We start from the raw sequence: 12911 nt of genomic DNA, 5'->3' as shown, positions 1-12911 counted from the left end.
TGTCTTTTCTTAACTACCACAGAGGCACCTCCATGCCCTCACCTGACAGAAAGTACATTTTGATGACTCATTGTCTGAACACGCTAACATTATTGCTCAAGAGTCAGATCCTGCCTAAAGAAAACAAGTTCTTACAGGAGCATGTGAAATGTGTATGGGTGAGCGGTCACCCATAATCTTAGTCCTGAGGTTAGTCGTCCTGTGACAAACAGACTAATGCAGCAGTTCCTCTCAACCAGAAGCATCATTGTGACGTCAGAAAGCCATGCAAATAATGCTGAATGTATAGATTATTAAGAGAGGTCCTCTGTGTCTGTTCTGTGGAGTTCTCGTAGACACTGAGTGGACTTTCAGAACTCTGCTGTCTCATTAGACCAGCTCTTCTCTCACTGCCAGGGCCTGGCTGCCCTGGCACTGTGAAACCATCAGCCTAAACCTGTCATGGGTAATTAGACGTGTGTGTGTGTGTGTGTGTGTGTGTGTGTGTGTGTGTGTGTGAGAGAGAGAGAGAGAGTAGCATGCATGCACTCTGCTTAGGTTCTGTTGTATTGTTTTCATTTATTTCTTGAAAGTCTGTCCTTATCTAATCCCTGAGTTGGGTAAATATTCCAACGGTCATAAGCTATCTTTTAGCAACAAACTGATATTCATCAGAATGACACCTGAACCAGATTTTAAGGCAGTGACTTTTTTCTTATTTTTTGCTGTATTGACAACATTTTGACGTGAGCATCATAAAGTCCTGGAAGCTTGAACTAACTTGCCTGAAATAATGGTTCAGAAGTCCAGAGGTGTTCAACATACTGGTCACATCAGCATCAATAATTTCTTTGGTACAGTGCTTGAAATATTAAAAGATGATAAAATAGTTAAAAAAAAATTCTGTCCTAACGAAACTGTGTGTCCCTAATTCACTATATTTTCAGGACTAATCTGTACACAGAAGTGAGTGAAATCTGACAACCTGATTTTGGGGAAATCTTCATTTTGTAACAACGGTCTTAGAATTAAAAGCATGTGAGAGCGTGCTTGGTCACTTATTGTTTTTGTTGCCATCATTCTTTTTCCTCTTCTTCCATTTCTTCTGCTCTTTAGTCTATGGCAACCCATAGAACCGTTTGTAGGAAAGTTTAGCACATAGAGGTCAGTCCCAACATTAACCATAGCAAATTTGGAGTCTCAAAATTTCACTCATGTTTGTTAAAAACCGTAAGCCATGGAATAAAAATATTTTTTCCTTCTTAATCCTTGGCTTATGCCAAGTCGAATGAGATTTTTTCGCTGTTCTCAGTTGTTCGAAAAACCTACTTTTTCTAACATGTCCTAGACTGTTCATCTGATTTTCACCAAAATTGGCTTAATCATCTACAGACCATGCTGCTAAAAAGTCATAGAATTCAAGTCGATTAGCCAAATCATTCTAAAATAACATGCAAACTAATTCTACAAAAGTCATGCAAAAATGGATCTGAGGCTATATCTCGACAACTTTTTGGGGTATTGAAACCAAACTTGGAGAGTGTTGTAACAGGCATGACCTGAGACTACCTGCAGTGTTTTGGTGCAGCACCGTCTAGTGGTCAGTAGATACAAAAAATGGCTATTTTTACTTTTTAACTTTTGAAACTTTTGTCCAAAACGAATCTCTTTGGTGCATCATGCCAAGTGGAATGATACCCAGTTTTACCATGGCAGCTGGTACCATACCATCAACACCATGATCTGAAAGTACTCAAAATGTTTCTAGATAGTGCCACCTTGTGGTCAGAAATTATAATGAAATTTAAAATCGATGCTAATAGCTTTCTGTGAATTTTGCCTATTGTAAGGAGACATTATGGTATTAATAGATTCCTCGGGTCATGCTGAAAAGATCGATACCAATGCAATGTGATGCCAAATTTGTGGCCATTTGTCAGATTTTTACAAAAATTCTTCAGACCATGCTTATAAAAAATTATGGATTTCGTGTTGATAGACGAGTTTTTTTTTTTTATAACATAGCAACAAATTCGAAGCATGATGTCAAAATGACACTTGAGGCTGTATGTTTCTAATGTTTTGACACTAAACTTTGTGTGGGCCATTGTCAGCTCACACAGAACACATCGCATCGATCTGATTACATCGCCACCTATTGGTAAAATGTGATAAGCCAGTAAATTATATTAGTAATGGTTATATTAATGTTTTTTCAGTCGTTTTGACTAAAATCATCCTAAAATGGTTTTTCGTCATGCTCCTCATTTTGCCTTTGAATTGTTTGACCTCGTAATTGCAGCTATTTTTTGTTGGTTTGGTTGGTTGGTTGGCGTTTTTTTTATTTTTTATTATTATTTATTAAAAAAAAGTCTGTAAGTTTAGATGGCTCTGTGTGTGCACACAGAGGCTTCCAACTGCTGGCTTGCATTTTCTGGAATGACTGTTCACTTGAAAGGTAGATTGAATACAGCAGATCACTTTGTTGCCTAACCTGCCAGCAGGAGGGGAGCAAAGACTCTTTGATTATGGATGCTGGCAGGATTTCAATATAGAAGTTCCATTAAAAATATTCAATATCTAGAAAAGACACTTGGTTATACTCTCATTTTAATTTCTGCTGATGCTTGTTATTGCAAGAAGTGAAAGCAAAGTCCAGAATGAATTCTTTGTATTGCCAAAAATATTGTAAAATAAAAATATATGCGTGTGTGTGTGTGTGTGTGTGTGTGTGTGTAGATAGGTAGATGTAGATGTAGATGATCAAAAATTTTAAATAAAATCTTTTGAACTTTTTTTTTTACTCTATTTATGACAAAATTATTTCTTGATCATGTGACACTGAGGACTGGAGTAGTGGCTGCTGAAGTCAGCTTTGCCCTCACATCAATGCAAAACATTTTCAAATGTATTCAAGATAGAAAACAGTTATTTTAAATTATATTTGACTAATTTACTCTTTGTTTGGGGGAAGGTTTTTCTGCGTTTTTATACAAACCCCAAACTTTTGAGTAGTATTTTGAACAGTGTTTTGTCCTACTAGAAATTTGATAAAGTTGTTAGGTTGAGTGAAGGTATAGAACCTTTTCTTTGTTCAGTCATCAAATGTAGCCGTAAAGTAGTGATTAGTAAGCAATAGCAGTAATGAAAGAAGCTGTCAGCGCTGTATCAAATTCTGAAAATAGTAAGCAGTGCAGTCGATATAAGAAGATTTTGTGCTCTGCAGCCACAAAAAGGCTGAGATGTCAAGTATCAGTAACAATTTATGCTGTTCCCATTACAGTAACAGGAATAGGTTGCAGTTCTTCATTAGGTCTACTGTGTGATAGTGCTCTTTGCAGTTTCCTCTCTGAAAGGCTTTCCTCAGGATAAATGTCTAGTTCTGCTTCAAAGTGTTTTTTTTTGTTATATATCATATGTCATATATCAGAAGTGCAAATGTAAATAAAAGTACATAAAGGACAAAATGCAGCAGGTCGCCTAATTACATATTTCACATGTTAACAGTTTAATTATAAAATGCACACTAAGAGCATTGTGTGTGTTGCTTTGGATTTCAAGAAACTCTTGATTATTTTTCCTTCCCAGATTATCCTCATAAATACGGATCAGAAGGCGGCTGCGCAGATCATACTGTTTTTGAGCGAATGAAGAAATACCAGGCATCTGCAGTTGAGACCACCCAGGTCAGCGTCAACACTCCTTCACACAACTCTACTGATATCACCAACTAGCACCGAGATTCTGATCTCGCAGTGCAAACAAACATGGAAAGACCACAAAGAGATCTGGAACATTTCCACCTTTCCCATGATTCTGACGTTCAGATTTCAATTTGAAACCTTGCCCGCTCACAGCCGTACTTCATCTGATATAAATTAGATATAGATTACAAATAATGAGAAAGGAGCCGTTTTGTGCTCAAAAAAAAAAAAAAAAAATTTCTTCTCAGCCTCTTCAGTATATCTTTTTTTATATGTCTCGGTAAGCTTTGTTATACGTTTTCTCTGCAGCAGAAGAATTCTGTCAACCCTTCACTTGATGAAGAAATGGTTGATGGACCGGTGATCCTGAGGAAACGTCGTGCAGCGCAGGTGGAGAGAAATACCTGTCAGCTCTTCATCCAGACGGATCACCTCTTTTTCAAGTACTATGGTACCAGGGAGGCCGTGATCGCACAGGTACACCTAAAGCACAGGTGACTTATTGGTATATAGTGCCTGCAGCTTTTTATATTATACGCTTGTTCTTTTGGGTTGTGCAGATTTCTAGTCACGTAAAGGCCATTGACTCAATCTATCAAAGCACAGATTTTCAGGGCATCCGCAATATCAGCTTCATGGTGAAGAGAATTAAGGTGAGTGTATTTCTATACTTATTATATATATATATATATATATATATATATATATATATATATATATATATATATATATATATATATATATATATATATATATATATATATAAATTCCCTGTTGGAAGTAAAATAAGGATTCAGTGTATTTCGTAGTTGATGCTAAAGTAAATATTTCTGGAATATAAACAGGATATTCTTCTTCCTGTCCACCATAATTTGCAGACTAGAATACAAGTCCGACTGGACGGACTGGCTCAAGTTGTTAGGCTTGTTCAGAGGGGTTACCGATCGTGCCCAGTATTGACCAGATGTCAATAAAAGCATGTCAGTCCATGTCCTGCAGCTCTTTTGAAGACTTGTACTGTTCACTTCCTAGTCCTAGGCTACTGCTCTATGATTTTTCTTTGTTTGTTTGTTTGGGCTGCTTAAGGGTCTGTTCACACAGAATGTACTGTAAAAGAGGTTTTGGACAAACATGTTTTTTTACTACATAAAAAGTGAATGTAGATATGACATTCAACCTATCCTGTATCTTTTGTTGACTAAATATCGACACCAGATTGACATTTGTTTGCATCGTCATCTTCATTTCAGATCAACACTACTGAAGATGAGAGGTCTCATTCTAACCCTTTTCGATTTCCCAACATCGGTGTGGAGAAATTTCTAGAACTCAACTCGGAGCAGAATCACGATGATTACTGCCTTGCCTACGTCTTCACAGATAGAGACTTTGACGATGGAGTCCTGGGTCTGGCCTGGGTCGGGGCTCCTTCAGGTACGAGTTGCAAATACAAATTCTTCAGAGTTTTCAACTTCTGAGAGGTTTACTATTATGTTCTAGTGACCCAAGTTACTGTCTGCTAATCTGAAAAGAGGAACATACATTTCAGAAGGCGAGGCAGGGTAGAAGACCAGCCAAATCCAAATAAATAAAGTGTTTATTAACATTACACAACTCTTGCTATTATTAATAGCAATAATACTTTTAATTTGTTTAATAATTTTTTTAAGTCGTTATTAAGAGAAAGTGGCTGGAATGAGCTTTTTATCTAAACTGTTGGTCTCAAAGTAAATAGAAGTTAGACAAGGACAGCACTGCATACAAGCTTTGCATACAGAATAGAACAGTAAAGCCTTTTAGCTCCACTTGATAAAATCCTATTAGTGTTTTAACATATTTGCCTTTCTTTAATACAAACATGCACACCTTAAAAGCTCTTCGTCACTTTTAGTGTTTGTTTCTATTAATGTATTCATGTTGCTAGGGAGGTGTGCATCTCTCTCACCTCTTTGGCATATTCAGAATGTGAGATCACTTTGAGGATTTTAGTTCCTGCAGCACAAACACCCAGTAACACCGAGATGCACAGTTTGTTGCATAAGCAGTTCTGATTAATGAATTTAAAAATAAAGTTTTTATTTATTTATATTCAATAACTCAAATGCATGAGCATTTATGTTGTCTTGTTTAATGTATGTGTCTTGAAGGCTTTTTAAGATGCTTAACCTATTTATTGCACAGCAGTCCTCATTAGAACCGGATGCTTCTGCATATTTCAGTTTTTAGTTATGATATGAATATTTTTGAGCATAAAACAAACCCACATCTACATAATGGCTTTGAACGCCACTTAAAAATTCTAAACAATGTCTGTATTACAACAAAAAGTACGAATTAAGTCTTTGATGGAGTCTTTCTCCTTGCGCTAAATAAAGAGCTTTCTGGAGAATTGCTACATTTATGATAAATCGGTCCTGAGACTTAAACACTGTTCTTGAGTAGGAAATGCACACAAACACACACACATACACATGCTGCGCAAACATCCATTCAATCAATTAAGGTACATTAGCATTGTTAAAGTCTGCTGCTTCGTTCCCGCTCCGGCTAGTCACTAGGGACAGCAGCAATTACTGTCTTTGTGAACCACTGAGCTGAGTGAACAAACTAATCAGCCCGTATATTTGTGTTTGCCTGCAAGTTTCTTTCGTATGATAGGCAGGGTATATAACAGAAAATGCTTACAACTTGATGCTGAATAATGTGCTCATAGTGCTGATGTAATAATCTGTGATAATACTGCTTTGAATGGCTGAAGCTTTTTCCCTCCAGTGTGGTCATTCAAAGCAATAGCTTGAGATTCCAAATTTCAAACTCTAAATTGTTGGAATAAAGATTCTTAGAGATATGTAACCCACCTGGCTTGTGAGTCACAAAACTAAAGTTTTGTTATTTTGAGATACCGTTTACTTTTCTCTAGTCTAATTGGAGCAGAAGGTGTGTAGGAGTATTATCACACAGGTACTAGTGTTCTGATGGCAGAGGGCCGTGTGTCTTTGCCCTCTGTCTGTGTGTACACTGGTTGTTTTAATTGGGTGATATTTGTATCTTTTGTGGGCGTCTGAGCCTCAGCTAGAGTGAAATCATTTCTGTACTGATTAATCAAGTTTAAATACCAAGATTTGGGATTTATTTTATATATTGTTTAGATAATTTTATTTTTTTAGATAATTTATCATTATTTTTTTAGATAATGATTCTCTGGTTTTTAGGCAGCTCTGGTGGAATCTGTGAGAAGAACAAGCAGTACTCTGATGGGAAGAGGAAGTCTCTGAACACAGGCATCATCACAGTCCAAAACTATGCTTCACACGTTCCCCCTAAAGTCTCCCACATCACCTTCGCTCATGAGGTCGGACATAACTTCGGCTCACCGGTGAGTCCTTTGTCAATTCATGTGCAGCATCCTTGACAGTTTAGCAGTAGACGACACCCTCAGCTGAATCCTTTTATGTATGTATTTTACTCTCTAAAGCTCTAAGAATGAAGCACGCATTACAGTGCTGCCTTTGAATTCAGATTCAATAACTCTCATTTTCTAAATGCACTGTAAATCGTTTCAGTTCAAAAGCAACTGCTAGGAATTGGCCCATGGCCCACTGAAAAATAGTGATGGGTGTTTTCATACTAGTTTTATATTATAGTTGCATGCACGTTTACATCTTTTCTGCCAAATACGTTGCAGAATGAATATTTTTAGAATAATGCTAATTGGTAAATTTGGACATTAACCCTAACTAATCTGAAATGTAGAGGACCTTATTTTAACATTGTGGTTTTTTTTTTTTGTTTTTTTTTAAGTCTAGTCTCATCATTGTAGTGGTGCAAAATGTGTATTACCTACATAGATTGCAGAGAGAGCACCCCCTTCTGGCCTTAGTTTCTCCTTAGTTAAAAGCATCCTTAGTTGTTCTTGTTTATTCTGGTAGTGACCAGGATTCCAATCATTCTTGCGAAGCTTCAGGCAAACTCTGCAGGGAAATAGCTGCCAGGATAGCCAGTATTTCAAGCGTGTCTGTACACTTCTTACTGATTACACCGGTCTTCCTCCTTTTTTCCAGCATGACTCAGGAAGTGACTGCACTCCGGGAGAGTCTAAGACTCAGGATCAAAAAGAAAGAGGCAACTACATCATGTATGCCAGAGCCACATCAGGAGACAAGTTCAACAACAACAAGTTCTCCATCTGTAGCATTCGCAACATCAGCCAAGTACTGGATAAGAAGAGATTCCTCTGCTTTGTTGGTGAGATTTGAATCTCCAAGTATTTACTGAAATGAAGAAAAAAAATTTACTGGTAATTTTTTCCAGGATACCGTCTAGCAATTTTATGTAGTTTCTAAAACACAGTGGAATTGAGTGCAGAGTTATAGCTAAAACGCCTGTAAAAAAAAAAAATAAAATAGTGCTGAAAATTCTTTTATATTAGTAGAGTACACCATACCCAATTTTTTTTTACAGATTTTTTTGTATGACACATGTGGAGTAGTGTTCTCGGCTGGAGCGAGACATGAACTCGAGTGAGGCACTTAACCTCAGATCGCTCTAGGAGGATTGTTATTGTAATGAGCTCATGGCGCTGTTCTGTTGAAATGTTTCATCAATGTCTCAAAAACCAGTATTCCTTTCTCTCTCTCTCACTGACTTGTTCTTTTCCAGAATCTGGACAGCCCATCTGTGGTAATGGTTTGGTTGAGGCTAATGAAGAGTGCGACTGTGGCTATAGCGATCAATGCAAGGACCAGTGCTGCTTTGATGCCAGTGCGCCAGAGTCACAGAAGTGTAAACTGAGGCCAAACGTCCAATGCAGGTACACAAGAACTTTACCAGTCTGTTTAATCTGTATCATTAGCAGTAATTTATTATGTTAACACCTATATCATTAAGTGCAATAAAGCATCCTTTTTTTTTTTTCTTGTACCTTTCTTTTCAGTCCCAGTCAGGGTCCATGCTGCACGTCAGAGTGCAGATTTAAGGTCAACAATGTGAAATGCAGGGAGGAGTCTGAGTGTGCTCTTCAGGGCATCTGCAATGGAAACTCTGCTCAGTGCCCTGCCTCAACTCCTAAAGCAAACTTTACATCCTGCCACACAAATACCCAAGTCTGCCTTAATGGGGTAGGTGCTGCATCATGAGCTGTGCGGGCTTTCTGTACAGCGCCTATAGAATGTTTTCTGTCTCTTGGAATTGACAATTCTATAAAAGTCTCAATGTCAAGAATTTAATGTCAGAGTATGAACAGATTTTGCATTTAGTAACTGTAATGCGATTTGATCTATTTGTTTTTACGTTGGCATAAAGTAATATTTTCATGTTGATGCAAATGCATACACATGAACTTCCAAGCAAACTTCCAAGCATTTAATGTTTTTATCACTGTGAGTGTGCATATGTGTGTGATATAGTTGTCTTTGGTTTGAGGACATTTTGTCTGAGAATGTCATTTCTTTCTCTTCAGGTTTGCTCTGGCTCTATCTGTCAGAAGTATGGTCTAGATGTATGCACTTGTGCCACTGAGGAGGGGAAAGACGACACAGAGTTGTGTCATGTGTGCTGTATGGATAAGGGTGAGTAACACTGACAAATTTCTCTGGCATGCAGTCTAGACCCCAACAAATCTCCAATACTCAACATGTAGCCTTTTAACTGTCAGAAAACATGTAAAGTAATTGCAAATTGCAAAAAGCATTTTACTAATCCCATTCTTTCTTTTTGTCTTTGTAGGTCTGCCAGAAACTTGCAGCAGCACTAGCTCAGATAAATGGTCTAAATACTTTAACAAACAGGTCACCACGTTACAGCCTGGCTCTCCTTGTAATGATTTCAAAGGTTACTGTGATGTCTTCATGAAGTGTAGGCTCGTGGATGCTGATGGCCCTCTGGCAAGGCTTAAGAAGGCCATTTTCAACCCTGAGCTTTACTCAAGCATAGCAGAATGGATAGTGGCAAGTGTCTCATTTATGTAATCCCTAATACTTTTTCTCAGCTTTTGTTTGCGGCTTTACTTGCTAGAAAATACAATGAGAAGTCATATTTCACTCGGCAATATTATTTATCACCTGCAGTGCTCATCTAATTTTAATATTTGTGTTTCAGGAGCATTGGTGGGCGGTTCTTCTAATGGGCATTGCTCTCATCATGCTAATGGCTGGCTTTATCAAGATCTGCAGTGTGCACACACCAAGCAGCAATCCTAAATTACCCCCACCCAAACCACTGCCAGGTAATGTACCCTGAATGATCCACGTCTAAACCATGTGGTGAAAAATGGCTAGACTTCCCTACCAAACCACAGCTAGGAATATATCCCAGATGACCACAAACGTATAGCTTGTCTGTATACTGTTATTGCACATAATTGATACATAATTCACTAGCGGATAAATGTATTTGAAGGTGCCATAGAATGGAAAAGTTTCTAAAATAGAAAAAAATGGAACTTTCTAAAGTTGAAAGAAAATGTGGAAAAGCTGGATCTGGCAACGCAGAGGCTGCGTCCTCACCCTTACCCTTACACAAACCTCGCTCAAGCCTAACGACGGACAATAGAGATCTGATTAAGCTACTGAAATAAGCCGCGTCATGAAATAGCCAATCAGAGCAGATCTACATTATTATTCATGAGCCTTCCCAATAAGGTTATAACACACCATTTCATTCTAGGGGCAAATCCTAGACAACTTTCTAGACAAGTGTTGCCCCTACAATAAGCCACATACCTTCTATGTAGATATCAGAGAACAATTTAAAATATTGTATCAATGCATTCTATGGCACCTTTAAAACAGGCTAGGCTTGTTTTGTCCACTCAAACGCTCAAAATTTCATAGAATGCACGATATGGGCAAAACACATTAGATTGCAATTGAGTTTTGAGTAAAAAGTGTAGTATAAATCTTATAAATTGTCTTCTGTAGTATGATGCTAGAGTGTTCATGAATCAGTGCTTACTCACCATGCATTCAGTCGTGTAGTGTGGACAAATATCTTTCCTGAAACAGCAGTATGATTGAAAGCTAAACCAAAATGCACTAGTGTAAATGTAGCACTGCATCTATAGGGGCTTATACTAGCATTTTTCTTTGATGCCTCACAAAGGCCAATCCCCAGCACTTAATTTAGGTACATCAAGCATGCTGCATGCTAATTGCATCACCGATATTGATGGGATTAACCCATTTTGTCAAACCCATTTTTATAAAAATTTGGTACCAATTGACAAGATATTTTTCAATGTTTGATAGTGTTGAGGCAAAACTATTTAAAACAATTTAAAACCGCTCTCCGAAAAACACATTTAATGATTATTAGAGTGGTGGACACTGGTGGAGGTCACGTCACTGAATTTGAAGAATTGCCTTAGCTCCAAAAACCTAGCTTAACCCCCGCACCTCAACTGATCAATAATACACGTGTATGTTATTGTTTAGGCACACTGAAGAGAAGAAGAAATCCTGCTGCACAGACTCAGCCGCAGCGCCATCGCCAGCAGAGAGAGAACTATCAGATGGGCCAGATGCGACGCTGAGACGGCCTCCTCATTGCCTTGGTTCTTCCTAGTGCCTACAGTGGGAAACACTTCACTCCAAAGAGTTAGCTGAATCAATCAATGAGCCCCATCTACAAACTAAGAAACTGGCAAATAAAAGGACTTCAAAGACTATACTTAAGAAAACAACCATTTTAAAGAGTAAAAAAACCACTGCTCTGGGAGCCAGCAAAGCTTTCGTTGCATAGCTCAAAGAAAAATTCAGAAGCTAGTCACGAGGAAGAGGACAGAATTAATGATTTTTGTTCAGTTTTTTTCAGCTTTTCATATTCTTTCTCAAGTGATTAAATCATTTTTTTCTTTCCACTAAAGTTTTTTTCCCCTTTTTTTTTGCCTTTTTATCCTTTTTTTTTTTTTTTTTTTTTTTTTTTTTTTTGGGACTGCCACCCTCCTGTGGAGATGAGGATGATGGGATGTCACACAGATATTTCTGCCAATCAACAATGGCTGAGAGAACTCTTTAAAGAGACTTGTTTTCCAAAATGTTAAGATGTTTTTTAAATGCAAACAAAAGGATTAAAAAAAGCTTTTATTTCTGAAGCTTTCTCATTGTCTCCTGTGTGCAATTGTACAGAGAATACATCAGATCCTTTTCAGTCATGTTTGATTTTTTTTTTTTTTTTTATTCTGTTGGATGATGATTATTAAGGATGTTTAACTGACACTCAGGATAAAATAGAAAATAACAGCACAGAGAGTTTCTGTTGGTGAAAGGCCTTTACCGGATTCACTTTTGCTGAAAGCCACATTTGTGTTTTGTATTATATTGTGTTTTACTTTTCCTCCCCAGCTGATAACCACTGAATGGCTGCAGTTCTTCATTCCATGTGGCGAGGGAATTAATGAGAAGGATGATAGATTGACTCCTGATCTGCTGAGAGGCACTTTATGTTCAGCCAGTAACACTGGTCCTTCAGGAGACAGACTTGAGAAGATAAGCACAACATCAGAAAAGATTTCCTTCTTCAGTACATAAAAGGTTTTTATTTTGCAACGAGATGTTGGAATCAGGAAAGTGTGGACAGTTAAACATATGAGTGAATCACAGTGGTCTGCATTCGTGAGAGGACGGCATATAGAAAGAGAAAGAGAGAGGATAAAAGCAATCTGTAGATCCTTTAGAGTGTTTGTACACACCAGTCAATGTTTATACAAAGCAACTTTTCTTAAGAGATATCGGTTATTACCTCTTTTAATAGCTAAAAACAAAAGGTCCAGATTAGCAACCTGTATAATCCATACATATATGCCTTGTGTTGCTATATAGTGTATCTGAACCAGCTCATGGTAATTACACTAATATCCCTGCAGTCCAACATCCTTTTTTTTTTTTTTTTTTTTTTTTTTTTAAGAAATCCTTCAATTCTCTAAATGTGTTTTGGTTATCTTAAAGGCAAAGGATTGCAAATGATTCATGCATCACAAATTTTCTTTTTTTTCTCTCGCTCTCTTTTTGCTTTTTTTTTGTATTTCAACAGACCAGGAATATTTTGTCATGTATTTAAGTTGAGTTGTTGAGTGTAACTGAGAGTCCGGTGTTTCTAAAGTTTGTCTTCTCAAACGTCCTCGCATCCTTTAAGGATGAGTTTGCTTATTTCTAGAAAATAAGTATTGCTGACTCTAAGTCCTCCCTTAGATCTAAATCATCACCTCATTTGTGTATGTCTCTTTACATGTTA

The 12911-nt window shown here is 37.5% G+C and overlaps 1 protein-coding gene across 2 annotated transcripts in view; it reads left to right on the top strand.

Annotated features, from left to right (window-relative positions):
• adam10a (ADAM metallopeptidase domain 10a) overlaps positions 1-11579 on the top strand; it is a 42613-nt gene extending 31034 nt beyond the window's left edge. The window contains exons 5-16 of one of the 2 annotated variants that reach the window (XM_043244811.1): positions 3568-3665; positions 3996-4160; positions 4244-4336; positions 4934-5117; positions 6896-7059; positions 7745-7928; positions 8343-8493; positions 8617-8800; positions 9142-9250; positions 9408-9628; positions 9780-9906; positions 11114-11579. In XM_043244811.1, the coding sequence (XP_043100746.1) occupies positions 3568-3665; positions 3996-4160; positions 4244-4336; positions 4934-5117; positions 6896-7059; positions 7745-7928; positions 8343-8493; positions 8617-8800; positions 9142-9250; positions 9408-9628; positions 9780-9906; positions 11114-11211 (1778 nt within the window). In that variant the 3' untranslated portion in view covers positions 11212-11579. Of the gene's footprint in view, positions 1-3567; positions 3666-3992; positions 4161-4243; positions 4337-4933; positions 5118-6895; positions 7060-7744; positions 7929-8342; positions 8494-8616; positions 8801-9141; positions 9251-9407; positions 9629-9779; positions 9907-11113 lie in introns of both variants that reach the window. The other variant, XM_043244810.1, reaches the window with a different exon arrangement.
• The last annotated feature ends 1332 nt before the right edge of the window (positions 11580-12911 follow it).

Source organism: Puntigrus tetrazona, chromosome 7 (assembly GCF_018831695.1).
Source record: "Puntigrus tetrazona isolate hp1 chromosome 7, ASM1883169v1, whole genome shotgun sequence".
NCBI lineage: Eukaryota > Metazoa > Chordata > Actinopteri > Cypriniformes > Cyprinidae > Puntigrus > Puntigrus tetrazona.
The sequence above is the reverse complement of the archived record's forward strand: the minus strand, read 5'-3'. Positions and strand labels throughout refer to the sequence as shown.